Source organism: Onthophagus taurus, chromosome 8 (genome assembly GCF_036711975.1).
Source record: "Onthophagus taurus isolate NC chromosome 8, IU_Otau_3.0, whole genome shotgun sequence".
NCBI lineage: Eukaryota > Metazoa > Arthropoda > Insecta > Coleoptera > Scarabaeidae > Onthophagus > Onthophagus taurus.
Window position 1 is genome coordinate 16,658,130 of NC_091973.1, and position 18,611 is coordinate 16,676,740.

The window sequence follows — 18,611 nt, forward strand, 5'->3', positions numbered from 1 at the left end:
TCGAATTTTTGAATTAACGAATTTCTGTTTGAACCTGCTCCCGAAATATTCTATGATATATGTAAAAATTGTGTTTTGATAATAAAATACACGTTCATCACAATATGTTCAAATCGAACCAGAATTACGATTTATAGCCGCTAATGACGATACGTACATTTTAATGAACGAACCATGTAAAAGTTTAAAACAAAACGAATTCTTATGTTTCAATCAAATTAATCGATACAATAAAGAAAATTGTGAATTAAATATTGTAACACATGGTAGTATAAAATATTGCAAATTATATGAAGTAAATATCAAATCTATTAATATACTAGAACATCCAGATATAACAATTCTAATTTTAAAAGAAAATGTAGAAATTAAAGAAACATGTGGAAAATTAACTAGAATCCTAAAATTAAAAGGTACATATCAAATTGAATCGGTGATTGTTGAAAGGATGCTAAGTCCAAAAATCAACGTTTTGAGTAAATTAAAAAAATATGTCTAGAAATCACTTATTTTAGTTCATTGATACATGCTGTCAAAATTATGAAAGTAAATTGGTTAAGAGGCGTTTATCTTACAGATATAATGATGATTTCTGATTTTTGTATTTTTTCTCTTTTTTTTAAAGCTACTACTTTTCAACAATAAGTAAAATAAAATTAAGTAGTTATGACTGAAACGAATACACTTTATTGAACAAATAACACATACAAATGAACACACACAAAGTTATAATAATTTAATCATCTTCCACCTCGTTTTCTGTGGTTGGCCACTGCAAAATTTCCTCGTAAAATGCTCGAGCTTCATCATCTTCAGCGTTGACATATTTAACAACCTGTCTAACGTTGTCAAGCTTTTTGCTGTTAATGGGTACGTTTCTAGCAGGATACGCCTTAGGTATGGAAGACATGCAAATTTTGCGATGTCCACACTGTCGTAAATCAAAAGTGTACTTCATAAAACCGTTAATAAAAGTATTAGTAGTTACTTTTCCAGGATGTTCCGAGGAGTATGTAAATTCATAAAACTGTGACGGCGTGAAAGATATTTTCTTATCTTTAGATACATTTTTGCCTCTACTGTCATCCGAAAGAGCTGTCTTTTTATACAAAGGAGGCCACCACTTACTGAAATTCAGTATATCATCAGTAGATACCATCTTAACTGTTACATTTTTCTTACTGTTAGCTATGATGCTGCAGTATTTCTTAGGCACGAATACTCTGTCAATTTTTTTAATTTTTCTTTTAAAAACTGCGAAGTCCCTATCGCAGGGGAGAAATGAATGCCCTCGAACTGGAAAACGATGAACAATTTTCTGAAACTTCCCCTTTTCTACTAGCGCAAGACACATTCTTATCATCGTATGGTTCCTGTTTTGCCCAGGGCAGCCATCGCTGTACAAATATAGATCAGTCACTTCCACAGGAACATTATGGGTTATGTAGTCATAAATAAATGAGCACACCTCGTTTGCGCCTTTTTTGGCGATTCCCTCGTGGTACATGTAAATCTGTGAGTTGTCATCTTTTAAATTATGAATGCAAAACGTGTTCACCCATAACTGTCTTAAATAAAATATTTCACCAACTGGAGTATGTGGGAGTGGCAAATTCTGCATAAAGTCGAATGCCAGACCTAAAATTGTTGGATTTGCTTTCGATTCATCTCCTGTATTCTTCTTTTGTGAACAGTCAGTTCTCCTTTTGCAGCATGTTTCACATTTTCTGATAAATGTGGAGTTTTTATTTTCACGGAGAGCTCTTCGCATGTACAACATACATCGATTTGCGGACGACCAAATCGAAGTGCAAAATTTTCATTGAAAGTTTTTAAATAGAATTCGTATTTAAGTTTTGTGTTAGGGAATTTATCTTTGAACAAACCAAACATTGTTTTAACATCAAGTCTAGCATCTAAGTATTGAATACTACGACCCGAATAATGTGTAGTTTTTGTTGGAAACGACTGAATGTGGTCGTGAATCTGTTTACATACTAATTTTGGAATGCAATGTGTTTTTGGATTCGTACCTCTTTTATCTTTAGGCGTTTCCGACTTAACAAGCAACTGGGTTATTCGTAGAATACGTTTTTCGGATATACGGTGAAGCTGAGCAAATGCTTTTCGGCAGACTTTGACACGTTTATTGTTGTTTAATATAAAATATTCAAAACAAGCTTGTCGCAATGTAGTTTCGTGTTGCCTTTCTGTAACACGTGGTCTTCTTCGTTTAATAGATTTAAATTCGATCAACCGCTGCAAATGCAAGTCTTGTTCATTTTTGCTGCTTAAACCGTGAAATACAGCAAGTATAGAGGTTCGTTCGGTAAAGTTTACTTTTTCCAAACAGCGTTTTATTTTGCAACTAAAAAGATCAACAAACATACAGACACTGTTACCTAACCTAGAAAAGTTAACACTTACCAGTTAGATGTTCGACAAATACTTTTTGCAAGAATTAACTTCCCACCGTAATTAGTGTATTCAGTTCCTTCTATATTGGCTTTCTTGATAATGTTTCTTTTGTAGGTTTCAGGGTTTTTAGATCTTTTCTTACCACTCATTATCCCAGCAACTTCTTGAACCTCCATTTTAACAGAAGTGACGGCAACGCGGTAGGAAATAAGACATACGCACAACAGTGCAATCAGAATGGGAAAACATGAGTGAGTGCGAATGGAACTAAGTCCGTGACTTAGTTCCATTCAACTTTCACTACAATCCAGTACGCGTATATTATTAGTACGTCCGTTAACGGGACTTGGTTCGTTTTAACACCAAATGATCGGAGTCACGATTTTGTATAGGAATCCAAATCAAATATAATTTCATTGAACAATGGACTTACAATTGTAAACAATAATAAATGTCAGTATAACATTAACGGAACCGTAATACAAAATTATTTTAAGATTAACAAAAAATTAAGAAAATTTGTAACCAAAATAAAATTTGAAAACATTAAAATTGAAAAACATCCTCAAATAATGTTAAAAATATTACCGGTATAATAGAAAATAATATACCATACTTAAATTTAAACGCAAACAAAAATAATGTATTAATTTACGCAACAATAATAATGATTGTAATTGTTATAATATGCGTCATTTATAAGTATCTACACAGAAGATATCTACATTATAAAACAACAAGAAAAGAAGACATCTAGGAGAATGTCCAATTTAGAGAGGGAGGAGTTATGTGTCACCATATCTAAGGAGAACCATGAATCATCCTAGAATCCCCAGAAAAAAGCCCTTATTCAGCATAAATCTTCTGAAAATAGTATAAAAGGTCACGAAAATCTTAATAATTAATTCATTTCACTCGACGTCGTTATAATGTTAGTTTGAATTTGTAATTAATTCTAAAATAAAAATAACTTAATTTTTGAAAAGAGTTTTTAAAAATAAAACTTTTAACTTCAAAAACAAATGTTATATAACATTATTGTGTTATAATAGTAGTGAAAGTTAATCTGTGTGTAATTATGCCTGCAATCGCAATAAGTATAAGATTATCCTAACAAAAAATATAATAATAATCCCGTCAGATGTTCATAATATAATAAAAATTAATTAGAAAGATTAGTAGATATTTAATTTATGTGACTTTAGCGATTATGATTTATGATTGATTTATGTGATTATGCTTTTAGCTAATTCGAGTAATTAATTGTTATATAAATAAAATATTTTGAAGTGGTTAGGCCACTTCATTTACTCCAGAGAATATAGGGTTACAATAAATATTATTTGATTGTAAATAAATGAGGGGTTAAAATCTGATTAATTTTTTTATTAGCAAATAATTATTAAATAACTAATTATGTCCCCGATAAGTTGATAAAATTTTCAATAAGTTCTTAAGCTTGTAATTTATAAATCATGACCAGAATCATACAATTCAACCAGATTCAACATAAGTAATTAATAATAACTTTTCTTATGTTGTTATCCTCACATAATATAATTATATTGAAATAAGTAAAGTAAATTAACAATAGTTCTGCTTTCCAAGATCAGACGATCTGCAGCAGGAATGGTTGGAAAGAATGGGGAGGCCTGATCTTATGGAGTTATCACAGTGAGCGCCATTTCAACACCAATCAGTTCCAAACTTCAGCCCGGAAGAAGTTATCTGCCAATCCTCTACCCAGTACACCCATTCCCTGCATATCTTCTGAATTTGAGACTCTTAAGTCGAGGAGGTGCATAGGTAAATATTTAATTAAGTACAACATAGTAATTAAATACAATTTCTTGTTAATGTCATTTTCAGGTCAAACAACACTTGCCAGTAGAAGCAACATGACATCCTAAATGTTAGACGTTTGTTATTAATGCTCTGTTATTATTATACTCTGTTACTACTTTTAACTTTTTGTTGATGATAGTTGTATCATGACATCCTAAATGTCAAGCGTTTTTTTATTAATGCTCTGTTATTATTATGTCCTGTTGCTACTTCCAACTTCTTGTTGATGGTAGTTGTATCATGATATCCTAAATGTCAAGCACTTTTTTATTAGTGCTATACACACGCTTTTTATTTACGCCCTGTTATAATTAAGCCTTCTTATAGCTTTAAACTTGTTTCTGAAAAAGGGACAACCATAACATCCTAAATGTTAAAGGTTTGTTATTAATGGTCTGTTATTATTATGTTCTGTTATTACTTTCAACTTCTTCTTGATAATAGTTGTATCATGCTGATGTTGTATCATACATCAGCTTTTTTATTAATGCTATTGTTCGTACCAAAAGGGTCGAACCTAAAAACAGATGCTGGTAAGCGAAGTAAAAAAAAATGAGTAATAAATGAAATTATATTAATAAAACAAAAATTAAACTTATAATGTGATTAATGGGCAAAATTGAAAAGATAATAAAGAAAATTAACAAAAATAATTATACATACGGTGAATGCGGTGTGAAAGGTGCGGTATGAAAGATGCGTGAGTCGAGCGAGCGGGTAATGCAGCAAAGAAGTGATATGCGCGAGCAATACATGCGGAATACATAAAATCACAAAATTCATACAAAAACTCGATCGATGCGCGATCGATTGCGCGTGAGCGAACAATCACCCGCCGAAAAACAATTGTTTTTAATTTACAAAAACAAACAGAAAAAAAAGAAAAATGATACATAATGAATGTTAAATTGTACAAACTAGGGAACAGTGCAATAAAACAAGAAAATAAAACAACAATGAAAAGTAATTAATTCTTAGCAAAATGATCGCTAAGTCGAATGATCAGTCGATATGTCCATCGGTAACGGACATATCTTCGATACCGGCCGTTGCAGTTGACCATGCGCAGTGCGTAATGTCACCACGCGTACGACACCATCCGGACCCGGATGACAACAAACAATACGTGCCAAATCCCATTTCAGTGGAGGTAAGTTGTCGTTCCGGATTAAAACCAAAGTGTTCGGAGCCGGGTTGGGAATGTTAGTGGTCCATTTAGTCCTCTGTTGTAGCGTGTGTAGATATTCGAGAGACCATCGTTTCCAGAAATGTTGCAGCATGGCTTGTACCAGTTCCCATCGTGACAATCTGCTGTGTGGTACATTCTGAAAATCTAGATGAGGTATTTCAGTGTTCAGTGGTGATAATAATAAGAAATGACCTGGTGTGAGGGGTTGGAGATCATTAGGATCGGAGCTGAGTGGGTGAAGAGGTCGAGAATTTAAAACGGATTCAACTTGCGTGAGAAGGGTATAAAATTCCTCGAAAGTTAGTACTTGGTTCCCTATGACCCTCTGTATATGTGATTTCACGGACTTAACTCCAGCTTCGCTAAGTCCATTGAAGTTAGGCGATGCAGGAGGGTTGAAGAGCCATTCGATCCCAAGTTTACCACCCGCCTCCTGTGCCAATCGATTCATTTCATTAAATGCACCAATAAAATTAGTTCCTCTGTCCGAAAAAATACGGGTACAGTATTAATCCAAATAATATCCAAAATTGGTTAACTACTATAGCGGAAAGTGTACGGAAGCCAGGATGTAAATGCTCTTGATGCAGCTTTTCGACAATCAGTTCGCTCAATCGACACTTCTTTGGCAATAGAATGGGATGTTTAGCCTCGTAAGGAATTTCAGCATTTCGAAGGCGACCACCCACGCGAATTAAATTTTGTTGACATATAAAAGGTGATAATTTACGAAATGATTTTGCGATTATTTTACCAGTCTGGATCTGATCTTTAAGTTGGGAAAACGATTCAGATTGTACTCGACGTGCGAGAACATAAAGAGCGGCTTGTTTTTCGCGAATTGTAATTGATAAATTGGAATGGTTATTTTCTTTTCGACAACCTGCAACAAATCTTAGAATATAAGCAATTATATTTTGTATCTTACTTAAACCGGAGAAGCGAATCATTAAGGTATGTAGAAAGTTTTCGTCTATTTGTTCTGCAACGTTTACAATAACCACTCGTTTTTCTTCTGATATACTCTCATCTGGACATGTAGGTGGTGATTTCGATGGCCATTGCGAACGATGAGATGACAACCATGCAGGTCCGTTCCATCATAATTTACATCGTATCATCTCGGAAGGTAAAAGTCCTCTTGAACCAGGATCGGCGGGATTATCTTTTGATTGTACATAACGCCAACGATTTCCAGGTAAAATATCCTGAATATGACTGGTACGGTTCGCCACAAAAGTTTTCCATCGGTGAGGAGACGAATCGAGCCAGTGCAGCACCACCATTGAATCGGACCATGCGAAGATCTCAGGTTGAACGATACCGGAGATATTTGATAAGATGAATTTCACCATATTAGCCAACAGGACGGCGCCACAGAGTTCCAGTCGAGGTAACGAAATAGTTTTTAGCGGAGCTACTCTAGACTTGGCACAAATCAAACTGACACTAATATTGTTATTAGGCAAAATGTATCGAAGGTACGCCACCGCACAGTACCCAACCGAAGATGCATCAGAAAACAGATGGAGCTCAACGTGTAAATCTTTAGCGGGAAGAATTAGCCTGGGAATCTTCAACTGTGACAACATTGGGATTTGAAACTGATATTGAGTCCAATAATTTTGAATTTCCTCGGAAGGGAGATCGTCCCAATTCAATTTTTCTAACCATAATCGTTGCATGAGGCATTTTGCAGCGAGAATACATGGCGTAATTAAACCAAGGGGATCAAAGATGCGTGCGATATTGGATAATATAGCCCTTTTACTGCAGAGGTGATCACGAGGTTGATAAGAGAACCCAAAATTGTCGTTATATTGCTCCCAGTGGAGACCCAGAACCTTGACGACACCATCTTCTCTATTATCTAATGATACCGGTTTTACACGAAGATCGGCACTAACGTTTTTTAATAGTTTAGGTTCGTTACTTGCACCCTTAGCTAACTTAAAACCAGCCAACAACATAATGTTTATAATTTGATTTTGCAAGTCCAACGCGTCACGAACCGAAAAACTTCCCGTCACAACATCATCAACGTACATGTCGTGTAATAATACGCGGGAAGCTTCAGGAAATTGTGCTGCATTAAGCCGCGCAAGCTCTTGGATAGTACGCAAGGCCAAGTACGGAGCAGAAGAAACTCCGTAGGTAACGGTATTTAATTGGTATTCATTAAGTTCACCACTTTTATAATCTCTCCATAAGATGCGCTGATAATCGCGATGATGAGGAACGATTAAGATTTGTCGATACATTTGTTGAATGTCACACATGAAGGCAATCGGGTAACATCGAAACTTGATTAGAATTGAACTTATATCGTTTTGAAGTTTGGGACCAGGCAACAAAAGATCGTTCAACGAATTTCCGGTAGAAGTTTTTGCAGATGCATCAAAGACCACACGGAGTTTGGCTGAGGAATTAAGGACATAATGATGAGGGATATAATAAGCGTTCTTGTTGTGGTGATCTTCTTTGCCAATCAGAGACATGTGGTTCTTTAGAAGATAATCGTTCATAAATTCCTTGTACTTCTTGAAAATTTCAGAATTCTTAATCAACCTTTTTTCTAAGTATATGAAACGTCGCAGCGCCTGGGAATATGATTCACCTAATTCTAGGTTAGTATTTTTAAAGGGTAGAGCTACCATAAATCGACCATCAGCGGTACGGCTGTGCGTTGATATGAAGTGATTCTCGCTTTGAGTATCTTCTAGAGTAACTGGAGTAGTTTCTTTTATCTGTTCAAGCTCCCAAAACTTCTGAAGGCAGACGTCAGTCGATGGTTCAATCAAAAGTGACAATTGAGATATTGGAGAAGGTAAATCAGCGGATTTTCCCATTAAAAGCCATCCGAAAATTGATCCCAAAGCTGCCGGTTCATTCATGGCACCAGCACGACGATCACCAGTGAGGATATAAGGGACCAGTTCAGCTCCCAATAGTAAATCAATAGGTCCTGGTAATGTTTGGGTTTTATGAATGACGAGGTCTTGTAAATGTGAATACTTAGAAACATCAACGGCTACAATGGGATCAGTTGAGCATATGCGTTGACTTATGACAGCTGTGAATCGTAGTATAGGTTGGTACACATCGCATGGTTTAACATAACATTCAACGGAGCCTTTATTACAAGTAGAAGACATGCTGTTCAAGCCCTCAATGGGTACAGAGTGAACACTTCGAACAAGTTGGAGTCGGTTTTGAAGGTCTTCTGTGATGAAGTTGATCATGCTGCAAGAATCGATCAAAGCTCTTACTCTATGGTATCTTCCAAAACGGTCTTGGATGTCCAACTCAGCAACAGGTAGAAGAACTGTCATAAATGTATTAGTTACAGAGGCGACAGTATTTTTAGGAATTGATGAACTGACGTCGGGTGCAGTTGTATCATGTGAAGAGCTGTTAAAATGTAACAGTGTATGATGACGTCTGCGGCAGACTCGACATGTTTTATTGGAATTACATTTACTGGTAGTGTGGCGATAGCCCAAGCAGTTTTTACAAAATTTATGATGGGAAATGAATTCGAATCTTTGCGAAGGTGTTTTTTCTAGAAACTTTTCACATTGATATAAATTGTGATTAGATTGACATAAGATACAATTTAAATTCGATTTAATTTCAGTAGTAAATTAGTAGTATATTAAATAACATAAAATCCCAAGACTCAACCGGGAATCCTAAAGTTTTTAAACCTTCAACGTTTTCAGAGAACGTATCAATTAACAGCCGATACGCTTTTGATGAACCTTCTTGTTTTATTGTGACACATTGAATTTCGTTGTAATATAATGTAGCTAAATGTCTCTTATTTTGGTATCTCTTTTTTAAGGTGTCGAAAGCAATGGAGTAGTTTGCATCAGTCATAGGCAACCCTTTGATAAGGTGTAAGGGTTCTCCGGATAATGAGGTCACAAGGTACTGATATTTCGCAACGTCGGATAAAGTATCGTTATCGTGCACCAAGGATCGGTATAAATCGTAGAAACTCGGCCAAGATTTGTAATTTCCAGAAAAAATGGGAATGGTGATTTTATTTAACTTCGGTGATACAACGGATTTAACAGGATCTTGTGTGTCAGGATTGGAAGGGGTGATTTTATGTAAAGTGGCTTTGGTACGAAAGTAAGCAACTTCAGCTTTACGACGTATAGCATCATGAGTATCGAAAGCTTCTTCTTCAATGAGACCAATTATTTGATTATGAACAGTTTTAAATTCTGTGTAAGTGTCGTCAATTTCAGAAGCGCGTGCAATAAAAATCAATTTTAAATCCGCGGATTGGTCCATGGTATCAACAGCACTCGCCGTTTCAAGGAGGCTGTTTAGAAGACCGTTACGGCGTAATGTTAATCTAGTGAGCTTATCAGGTAGGCCATAATAAATTTAAAGGAAAATAATAAATCAAAAAAATTTTCGAATAAAAGATTTATATAACAACCCAAAATCGTCGACCTTGTAAACGAAAATTCGCAAACACCAGATGTGAAGCGACAAAAAAAGGCAACAAGCTGTCTCGGAACTGGACGTGAATAACTGCAAATAAATTGACGCAAGAAATTGGCGTAAGAAAAAAAAAAGAAATGAAATAAAGTACACGTGAATTAAATTTAAAATAATCCGGCTCGAAGGACCAAAATTTGTTCGTACCAAAAGGGTCGAACCTAAAAGCAGGTGCTGGTAAGCGAAGTAAAAAAAAATGAGTAATAAATGAAATTATATTAATAAAACAAAAATTAAACTTATAATGTGATTAATGGGCAAAATTGAAAAGATAATAAAGAAAATTAACAAAAATAATTATACATACGGTGAATGCGGTGTGAAAGGTGCTGTATGAAAGATGCGTGAGTCGAGCGAGCGGGTAATGCAGCAAAGAAGTGATATGCGCGAGCAATACATGCGGAATACATAAAATCACAAAATTCATACAAAATCTCGATCGATGCGCGATCGATTGCGCGTGAGCGAACAGCTATATATACCCTTTTTATTTATGCTCTGTTAATACATTTTACAGATAAAATGTTATATTTTATTGCAGATTTCTATTATTAATTTTGTTATTATTGTTATTTTAATATATTTTAATAATTATTGCAATAGTGTTAAGTATGTCTTAATTATACCACTTATTTTATCTTAAATAGATATTTTTAAATATTTTACGCACTTGTATTATTTTCATATATTTATTTCATCATAAACCTATTACAGCAGTAGGATTTTAAATTTATTTAAACTCGCCGATTTGCCGCGCTCCTTATTAGTTCACATGTCACACCTATAGAGGCACTGAAAGCAGGATAAACTTTTTACCATTGCGTGTCCACCGGCTGATCCTCAGCAATCCTCAGTCTGCTTAAAGATGTCGAAATATAAGTGTGACTCAAGATAGATTTTTCATTTAATTATTTTATATCTTTTGCAATTTAATTAACCACCCAAATTTAAAATTTAATCAACATTGTTTCGAATTAGTTCTTTTATAAATGTTATATATTTCATTATATTTTGGCTTAACATGTAAAAATTCTATATCTGAGTGAAATAATTTTGAGGTTATACAAGGCGTGAGTGACTTGGAGGTAAATATAAGGATAATAGCAATTTTCGTTTAAGATATTTACTTCGGTTTTTTTGCAGTTTTGTATAATCAATAATACAAGACAATTTTTCATAGATTTAAATTAAAACGAATTTTCATATTCGTCATTCGGAAGGTGTTTCTCTTGTCTCGATTCTCTCGTTATGTTCATCATTTGACCGATGACGGTAATTATAAAAACTTTTTTATATTAAGTAGCTTTAATGATATGTTGTCCTAAACTCTTTGTTTCTTTTATATGCCAGTCGTGCAAGTAGATGCCTCAACGACGAAACACGTGTTGCATCGAATTTAATGAATAATAAAATACATCGTTCAACCCAAACATAGGCTTTTATTTTCCTATTGAAACACGATGAAGCTGGAAGAAACCTTATCATTACTACGATACCTAGGTTGTACTCGCTTTCCAAAAAAAAAGGAAAACATGCCCATTCGACCCATCACTTCATTTAATAACTCACCTACAGAAAAAATTTCATGTTTTTTATTAAAGATTTTCAAAACTATAGATTTCAAACCTAAATTTTCGATTAATAATTCTATTAAATTCATTGAACAAACTCAAAATTTAAATTACAACAATAAAATTTTAATATCCTTCGACGTAACAAATTTGTATTCCAATGTTCCAATAGATTTCACTTTGAACCTCGTTTCTGACATTTTTAAAGATTTTTTTAATAATAATAATACTACAGAACATTTAAATAAATTACATGTCGTTTCTCAAAACTATTGTTCTTTTAATAATGAATTTTACCATATAAGTGAAGGGCTTTCTATGGGCATGCTCTTATCCGGTCTTCTTTCAGATATCTTCCTACATCATGTTGAAAATAACTATATAATTAACAACAATAATTCTTTCAAAAACCATATTCATAAATGGATTAAATATGTTGATGACGTCTTTTGTGTTTGGGAGGGGAGTATTCCCGAGTTAAACCATTTTCACAATTACTTAAATAAGTTATTTCTTATTTTAAACTCTTAATTTTCTTGGTCTTGCAGTTAGCAGAGATAACTCCGAATCTATTACATATGACATTTTTAGGAAGCCAACAGTTATTCCAACTACAATTCCCTACGACTCTTCCCACCCAATGTCACGCAAATTAGCTAATTTCAGATTTTTAATAAATACAGCTCTTGACTACCCTCTATCTGAGAGTAACAGAATAAAAGAATTTAACTGCATCCATAACATAGCTTCTCACTTTGGTTTTCCTTCTAATGTCATCAATAAACTATATAATAGAATACAACAACAGAAAGATTCCTTATTCACTAAAACTCATAATAATTCTACTTATAAACCTATTTCTTTTAATCACATTACCATGGAGTTTAACATATTTTTAAAAAATTTACTATAACCTTAGCTTTTTCTAACAATAATTCTTTACTTAAACTTTTATCTAATTATTTTATTATTATTGCAAACAATTTGACGTTCTCAAGGAATGTGGAGTGTATTCAATCGGATGCTCTGATTGTAACGGTATTTATGTGGATCAAACTGGCCGTAGACTGGAAAATAGAATTAATGAACATAAAATTAAAATTCAATAAAATACTTACAAACATAGAGTTGAAACAGGACATAACATTAATTTTAATAATATTTCACTTATTCATAAATGCCAAAAGGGCTATAGACTTGATCTATTGGAATTGTTGGAAATCCATAGACAGTGAACGCGCAGTATAAGAAAAGAACTGGGTTTTAATAAAACGGTGCTGGTTCAGAGATATAAACAATGAAATTAAAGCGTAAAAAAGAATGTGGAAAAAAGTAGAATAAATAAAAGAAGGTGATTAAATTACTATTCTTACGTTTAATTTTCACTGCACTAAAGTACTGATTTTAAACGACTTTATCGATGCGCACAATACTGTAGTCGCGTTAAAAAAAGAGTGTGAGCGCATGCTCTCGTGTTAAGATAACACAGCCCAGTTAAGCGCACGCACATGCGTGTAAATAATTCTGAGGGTGACGCGGCGCGAACATTCCACCCACCAACAAAAGGTGAAATAACCCTTTTTTACAATAATATTTATGAAATACGAATAGTTATTTGACGGTGTGTGAATAAGCATAACATACGGTAAGTAGACGAAAATAATTAATTAGTTTGACAAGTAAACAAAAAAAAAACATGTGACTAGATTCGGTTTTGTCTTAAATCGGTAATGTACAAATCTTCGTGGTTGGACGAGTTAACCTCCCATTTTTGGTTTTAATGGTGATGACTCGGATAACACCATCAATTCCGGGATGAACCTCTTCAATTCTCCCTGTTTCCCATTGAAGTGGGGGTCGGTGTTCATTTCGAATGAGTACCAGATCACCAATAGACGGTGTTGGAGACGAAGCGTTCCATTTTCCTCTTTGTTGAAGTGAGTACAAATATTCAACGTGCCACCTTTTCCAAAAATCTTTCCAGCGATCCAAACGGTTGATCGGTACTTGAGTGACGTCAGGATCTACAACAGAAGCATTAAGGGGTTCCAAACACAAGAAATGTGCTGGAGTTAGTGGTTGAAGATCATTGGGATCTTCAGTCATTGCGGAAAGCGGCCTCGAGTTCAATACGGCTTCGATTTGCGTCAGGATGGTATACACTTCCTCAAACGTTAGTTTTTGATCTCTAATGACTTTAATCAAATGGGATTTAACAGATCTTACTCCAGCCTCAGCCAACCCATTAAAATGGGGAGCCCCTGGAGGATGAAATTGCCATGTGAGTTCCAATTTTTGACCGGAAACCTCAGCCATCTCTCGTAATTTGTTGTAGGCGCCCACAAAATTAGTTCCCTGATCTGATAAGATTAACGTACATCGACCTCTTCTGGAGGTAAATCGTCGTAGAGCCGCTATAAATGCTTCAGTAGATAGATCTGAAACTAGTTCTAAATGTATCGTTTTGGTAGACGTACACACAAAGACACAAATATAGGATTTGACAAACCGCGCTCCTCTGGTGCGACTAATGGTGGTATAAATCGGTCCAGCGAAATCGACAGCGACTCTGGAGAACGCCTTCACCTCGGTTACTCTAAATTGAGGCAAATCCGCCATCCTCGGAGCATATGATCGGGGCTTGCATCGAAAACAACGGATACATCGTGATACGACCCGATGAATGACACTTCGAGAAGCGATGATCCAATATTGACGCATTACCAGAGCTTGTAGCGACCGTTGTCCCGGATGAAGGTATTTTTCATGTATATGTTCCACAATTAATTCACTAACACGACTATTTTTAGGTAGAAGTAACGGATGTTTGTGATCGAAGGGGATCATAGCAAATTTTATACGACCACCCACCCTAATCAAACCATCTCTATCAAGAAAAGGTGCTAACTTTCTAAATGATTTATCAGGGATCTTATTCTCGTTAATTGTAGTAAATAATTGTGAAAAATGTTGATGTTGGACATAACGGACAATCGAAGATAAAGATTGTTGGAGCTCAAACGGAGATAATTGGATGGTAAAATAACGGTTTTGTTTGCGGCAGTGAACAATAAAACGTTGAATGTAGGCCATAATCCGTTGGATTTTTGAAAGTGAAGAGAATCTCATGAGGAGAGTGTTTGATTTTTGTTCATTAATTACTTCTGTGCTTTCACAGGGAATAGATTTAATAGATGGCCAGTATTCCGGAGGATGACAGAGCCAGGAGGGGCCCCTACACCACAGATCGTGAGCGATTAACTGATCTGGAAAAAGACCTCGAGAGCCACAGTCTGCAGGATTATCGGAAGATGGTATGTATCTCCAATAATCTGAAGGTAAAATTTCTTGGATATATGAGACTCGATTGGCAACGAAAATTTTCCATCTAGTAGGCAATGAAGAAATCCACGCTAGGGTGACTTTGGAATCGGACCACGCGTAAATTACATCGAAAATGATTGTGGTTGATAACATGTCCTTAATAGTTTTAAGAAGATCAACGAGTAGAACAGCGCCACAAAGTTCGAGACGAGGAATAGATATTGTCTTAAGAGGTGCAACTCTAGATTTACCGCAAAGAAAAGAGGTATTAATAGATTGGTTATGACTTTCACAGCGTAAATACGCTACTGCACAATAACCTGATTGCGAGGCGTCACAAAAAAGATTAAGTTGAACGGATTTAGTGTCAGACGGAATCATCAATCGAGGTATTCTTAAATCAGAAATAAAAATAAGACCTTTCTTAAAGATTTCCCAATTTTTAGATATGTGACCACGAGGACTTTCATCCCATTCAATTTTTAATTGCCACAATTGTTGGATAAATTGTTTAGCCTTTAAGGTGCACGGAGTCAAGAAGCCTAAGGGGTCGTAGACACGAGCGATTTCCGAAAGTATGGAACGTTTTGTGGAAAGGGAATTGCGGGGACAATAGGAAAATTTAAAATCATCTGTTGTGGGATCCCATTGCAGACCCAAAACTTTAATGTAACTGATTTCATCGTAATCCATTGATATTGGACGCTGTAAATCTGTTTCAGATACTTCTTGTAAGACGTGAGTGCAATTACTCGCCCATTTTCTCAATTTAAATCCCCCTCTGTTCAATAGGTCAATCAATTCTCGCTGTAGCTCCAAAGTCTCTTGCACCGATTGAGCTCCTGTGACTATATCGTCAACGTAAATGTTGTTTTTTAGAACGGTTGAAGCCCTCGGAAACTGATCACAATAGATGTTAGATAACTCGACTAGTGTTCGCAAGGAAAGAAAAGGTGCCGATGCCACTCCATAGGTCACAGTATTTAAAATATATTCTTGAATAGGTTCAGTTGAAGAGAATCTCCATAAGATTCGCTGAAAGTTTCTGTCTTCAGGTGAAACAAGAATTTGTCGATACATTTGTTGGATATCGCAGACAAATGCATACTTAAAACATCGAAAAGACATAAAACCTTTATTATGTCTTGTTGCAACTTATGTCCCACCAAAAGGGTGTCATTTAACGATGTACCATTAGATGTTGGTGCTGATGCGTCAAACACAACTCTAATTTTTGATGAAGGGTTTTCAGAACGAAGCACGCAGTGATGCGGAATGTAGTAGGTTCTATCAGAAGGAGGTTTGAAAGAGTTAGCAAGAGACATGTGGCCTGACTGAAGATAATCTTTCATAAAGTTGATATAATCACTTCTTAACGACGGAGCTTTTAAGAGACGGTTTTCTAAAGACATAAAACGTTTTAACGCTGTCTGGTAGGAATTGCCCAGGACTGGATTTGGTTTCTTAAAAGGCAGAGAAACGATGAATCGACCTGTTGATGTTCGTTTATAATTATTTTTAAAATGATTTTCACATTTATCCTCTTCAGACGTTAATAGCGTTCTTTCAGGAATGGATTCCAGTTCCCAGAATCTTTGAATTGAGTTATCAAGCGAATAATCAGTAGTAGATAAACACGTTGACAGTGAGGTCGTGACTGAGAGCGAAGATCTCCCCATTAGAATCCAACCAAATACGGAATTAACTGCAATTGGATGGTTCGGTTCTCCACGAAGACGTCCTTCAGTGATAATTTGAGGAACTAGTTCTGCGCCCAGTAACAAATCCACCGAGTTGAGACTTGAATGGTGCTCTGGAGGGATGTTCAATTGTTGAAGATGAGGATAAAGCGGAACAAGGGACGTAATGGATGGTTGGTCAGAACAAATGCTGGGAGTGATAATAGCGTCAAAGTCAAAGGAAGGTTTCGATGACTGTATAGGTTGGATAGAGCAGGTAACAGAGCCTTTATTACAGATGGATGTCATTGCATTTAATCCCTGGATTTCTAGACAGGAAGTTTGCTTTCGTGGTAGTTGAAGTCGTTTTGATAGATTAGATGTTATAAAATTGGACATACTGCCCGAGTCGATTAATGCTTTGACACGATGTAATTTTCCAAATCGATCCTGAATGTTTACAATAGCAATAGGTAGTAAGATGTTTGGATTACTTTCCTTCATTGTTGTCTGAATTGTATTATAAGATGTTCCGACATGAACACATGGAGAAGTTTGTGTCTTGAAGTGGAGTAATGTGTGGTGATGTTGATTGCAGGTACGACATCTATGAGAAGACGAGCAATTATGAGTAGTGTGTCGTTGACTTAGACAATTTCGACAAAGATTATGATCTCTAGCGATGGATAACCGTTCTCCAGCTGATTTGGATGTAAAATTCGTACAACGGTAAATTGGATGGGCTTCATGACATAAGATACAGTTAGTAGTCGATGAATTAGAATGATGTTCTTCAATCTTCATATTTACTGATTTAGCTCTGATGTTTGATTTTGATGAACTCAGAGATGTGCTGTCACTTGATGTCAATAATACGGATTCTAGGGCCTTTGCTCTTTTTTCTAAGAAATCCACAAGTTGCTTGTAAGTTGGAATGTCGTATGCTGTATGTTCAGCTTCAAAAGTGGTTTTTGTAGGTGTGTTCAGTTTTTGAAGCACGATATTAAATAATAGAAAATCCCACTTATCAACAGGGAAACTCAAATTACGAAAACCTTCAATATTTTCATGGAAGGTATCAATCAAAATTCGAAGACTTTTAGAGGAATCGTCTTTCAGGGGTTTTAAATGAACGATTTCGTTAAAGTATAACGTTGCCAAGTGACGTTTATTCTGGTAGCGGCCTTTTAACGTTTTATATCCTATTTCGTAATTGGCGTCTGTCACAGGAAAACCCTTTAACAGGTTAAACGCTTCGCCACTTAGGGACATGAGAAGATACTGATATTTGGCAATTGAAGAAAGAGATTTGTTTTCGTGAACCGTCGTTCGATAAAGATCGAAAAAGGTATGCCATTCTTTATGATTACCACTGAACGTAGGCAATGCTAACTTATTTAATTTCAGAGCAGATATAGATGAGATTTCAGAGGATTCCGTTGAAGGTTGAGGGGACAGTTGATGGAATATCGCCCTTGTAGTGTAGTAAGCAGTATCAGCCTTTAGTCGTATGTCGTCATGAGCCTCAAAGTCCTGCTCTTCAATCAAACCAATAATCGTATTGTGAGTACTTTTGAACTCTTTGTAGATTTCCTCGGCATCTGGAGCTCGTTCAAGAAAAATTTGTTTTTGGATAGGGTCAGACGGGAGTGCTTGACCAAGGGCCATGGTCTCGTTTAAACGATTGTATAGACCGTTGCGACGTAGGGTAAGTTTAACAATCTTGTCTGTCATCACGGGAAAAATCAAATAAAATATCCAAAAGAATTATGGAGAAGAACGAAATTAAAAAAAGAATTCTCAAAAAAAAAAGGTAAATGAAAATAATTTAAATAATCGAAGGGAAAAGAAATTAAATATTTAAATGGTAAGAATTGTCGAAAAATGCGGTGTTAAAAATAGCGTAATCCAGTTTTTGATTTTCCAGATGGCCAACAGAGAGACGTGACCCCGTGGATAAATGCAAAAAAACGCGGATTTAAGACGAAAATTAAATGAAAAATGCGAAAAAATGTAAAAATAACGAGAAATAAATCAAAATTAAACGAAAATTCCGGAAGAATCCGGCTC

At 35.4% G+C, this 18,611-nt stretch overlaps 3 protein-coding genes and 1 long non-coding RNA gene across 5 annotated transcripts; 1 reads left to right on the top strand and 3 right to left on the bottom strand.

Moving 5' to 3' along the window:
* Positions 1-5,252: 5,252 nt before the first annotated feature.
* LOC139431301 (uncharacterized) lies at positions 5,253-5,903 on the bottom strand. The gene has a single exon (XM_071198949.1). The coding sequence runs from the start codon at positions 5,901-5,903 to the stop codon at positions 5,253-5,255; it is 651 nt and encodes a 216-aa protein (XP_071055050.1).
* A 649-nt stretch (positions 5,904-6,552) lies between these two features.
* On the bottom strand, positions 6,553-8,784 carry LOC111418468 (uncharacterized). The gene has a single exon (XM_023051009.2). The coding sequence runs from the start codon at positions 8,782-8,784 to the stop codon at positions 6,553-6,555; it is 2,232 nt and encodes a 743-aa protein (XP_022906777.2).
* A 4,737-nt stretch (positions 8,785-13,521) lies between these two features.
* On the top strand, positions 13,522-14,672 carry LOC139430916 (uncharacterized). 2 transcript variants are annotated; one of them, XR_011641270.1, is made up of 5 exons: positions 13,522-13,693; positions 13,758-13,819; positions 13,874-14,295; positions 14,349-14,438; positions 14,490-14,672. It is a non-coding gene; the product is annotated as an uncharacterized lncRNA (long non-coding RNA). The 2 variants fall into 2 exon arrangements; XR_011641269.1 differs by lacking the exon at positions 13,522-13,693 and having other exon boundaries at positions 13,718-13,819.
* Positions 14,673-14,984: 312 nt separating this feature from the next.
* On the bottom strand, positions 14,985-18,209 carry LOC139431302 (uncharacterized). Its single transcript, XM_071198950.1, has 3 exons — positions 16,029-18,209; positions 15,183-15,969; positions 14,985-15,103 (listed from the first exon to the last, which is right to left on the bottom strand). Exons 1-3 carry the CDS (start codon positions 18,207-18,209, stop codon positions 14,985-14,987), a joined length of 3,087 nt encoding a protein of 1,028 aa, XP_071055051.1.
* Between the last annotated feature and the right edge of the window lie 402 nt (positions 18,210-18,611).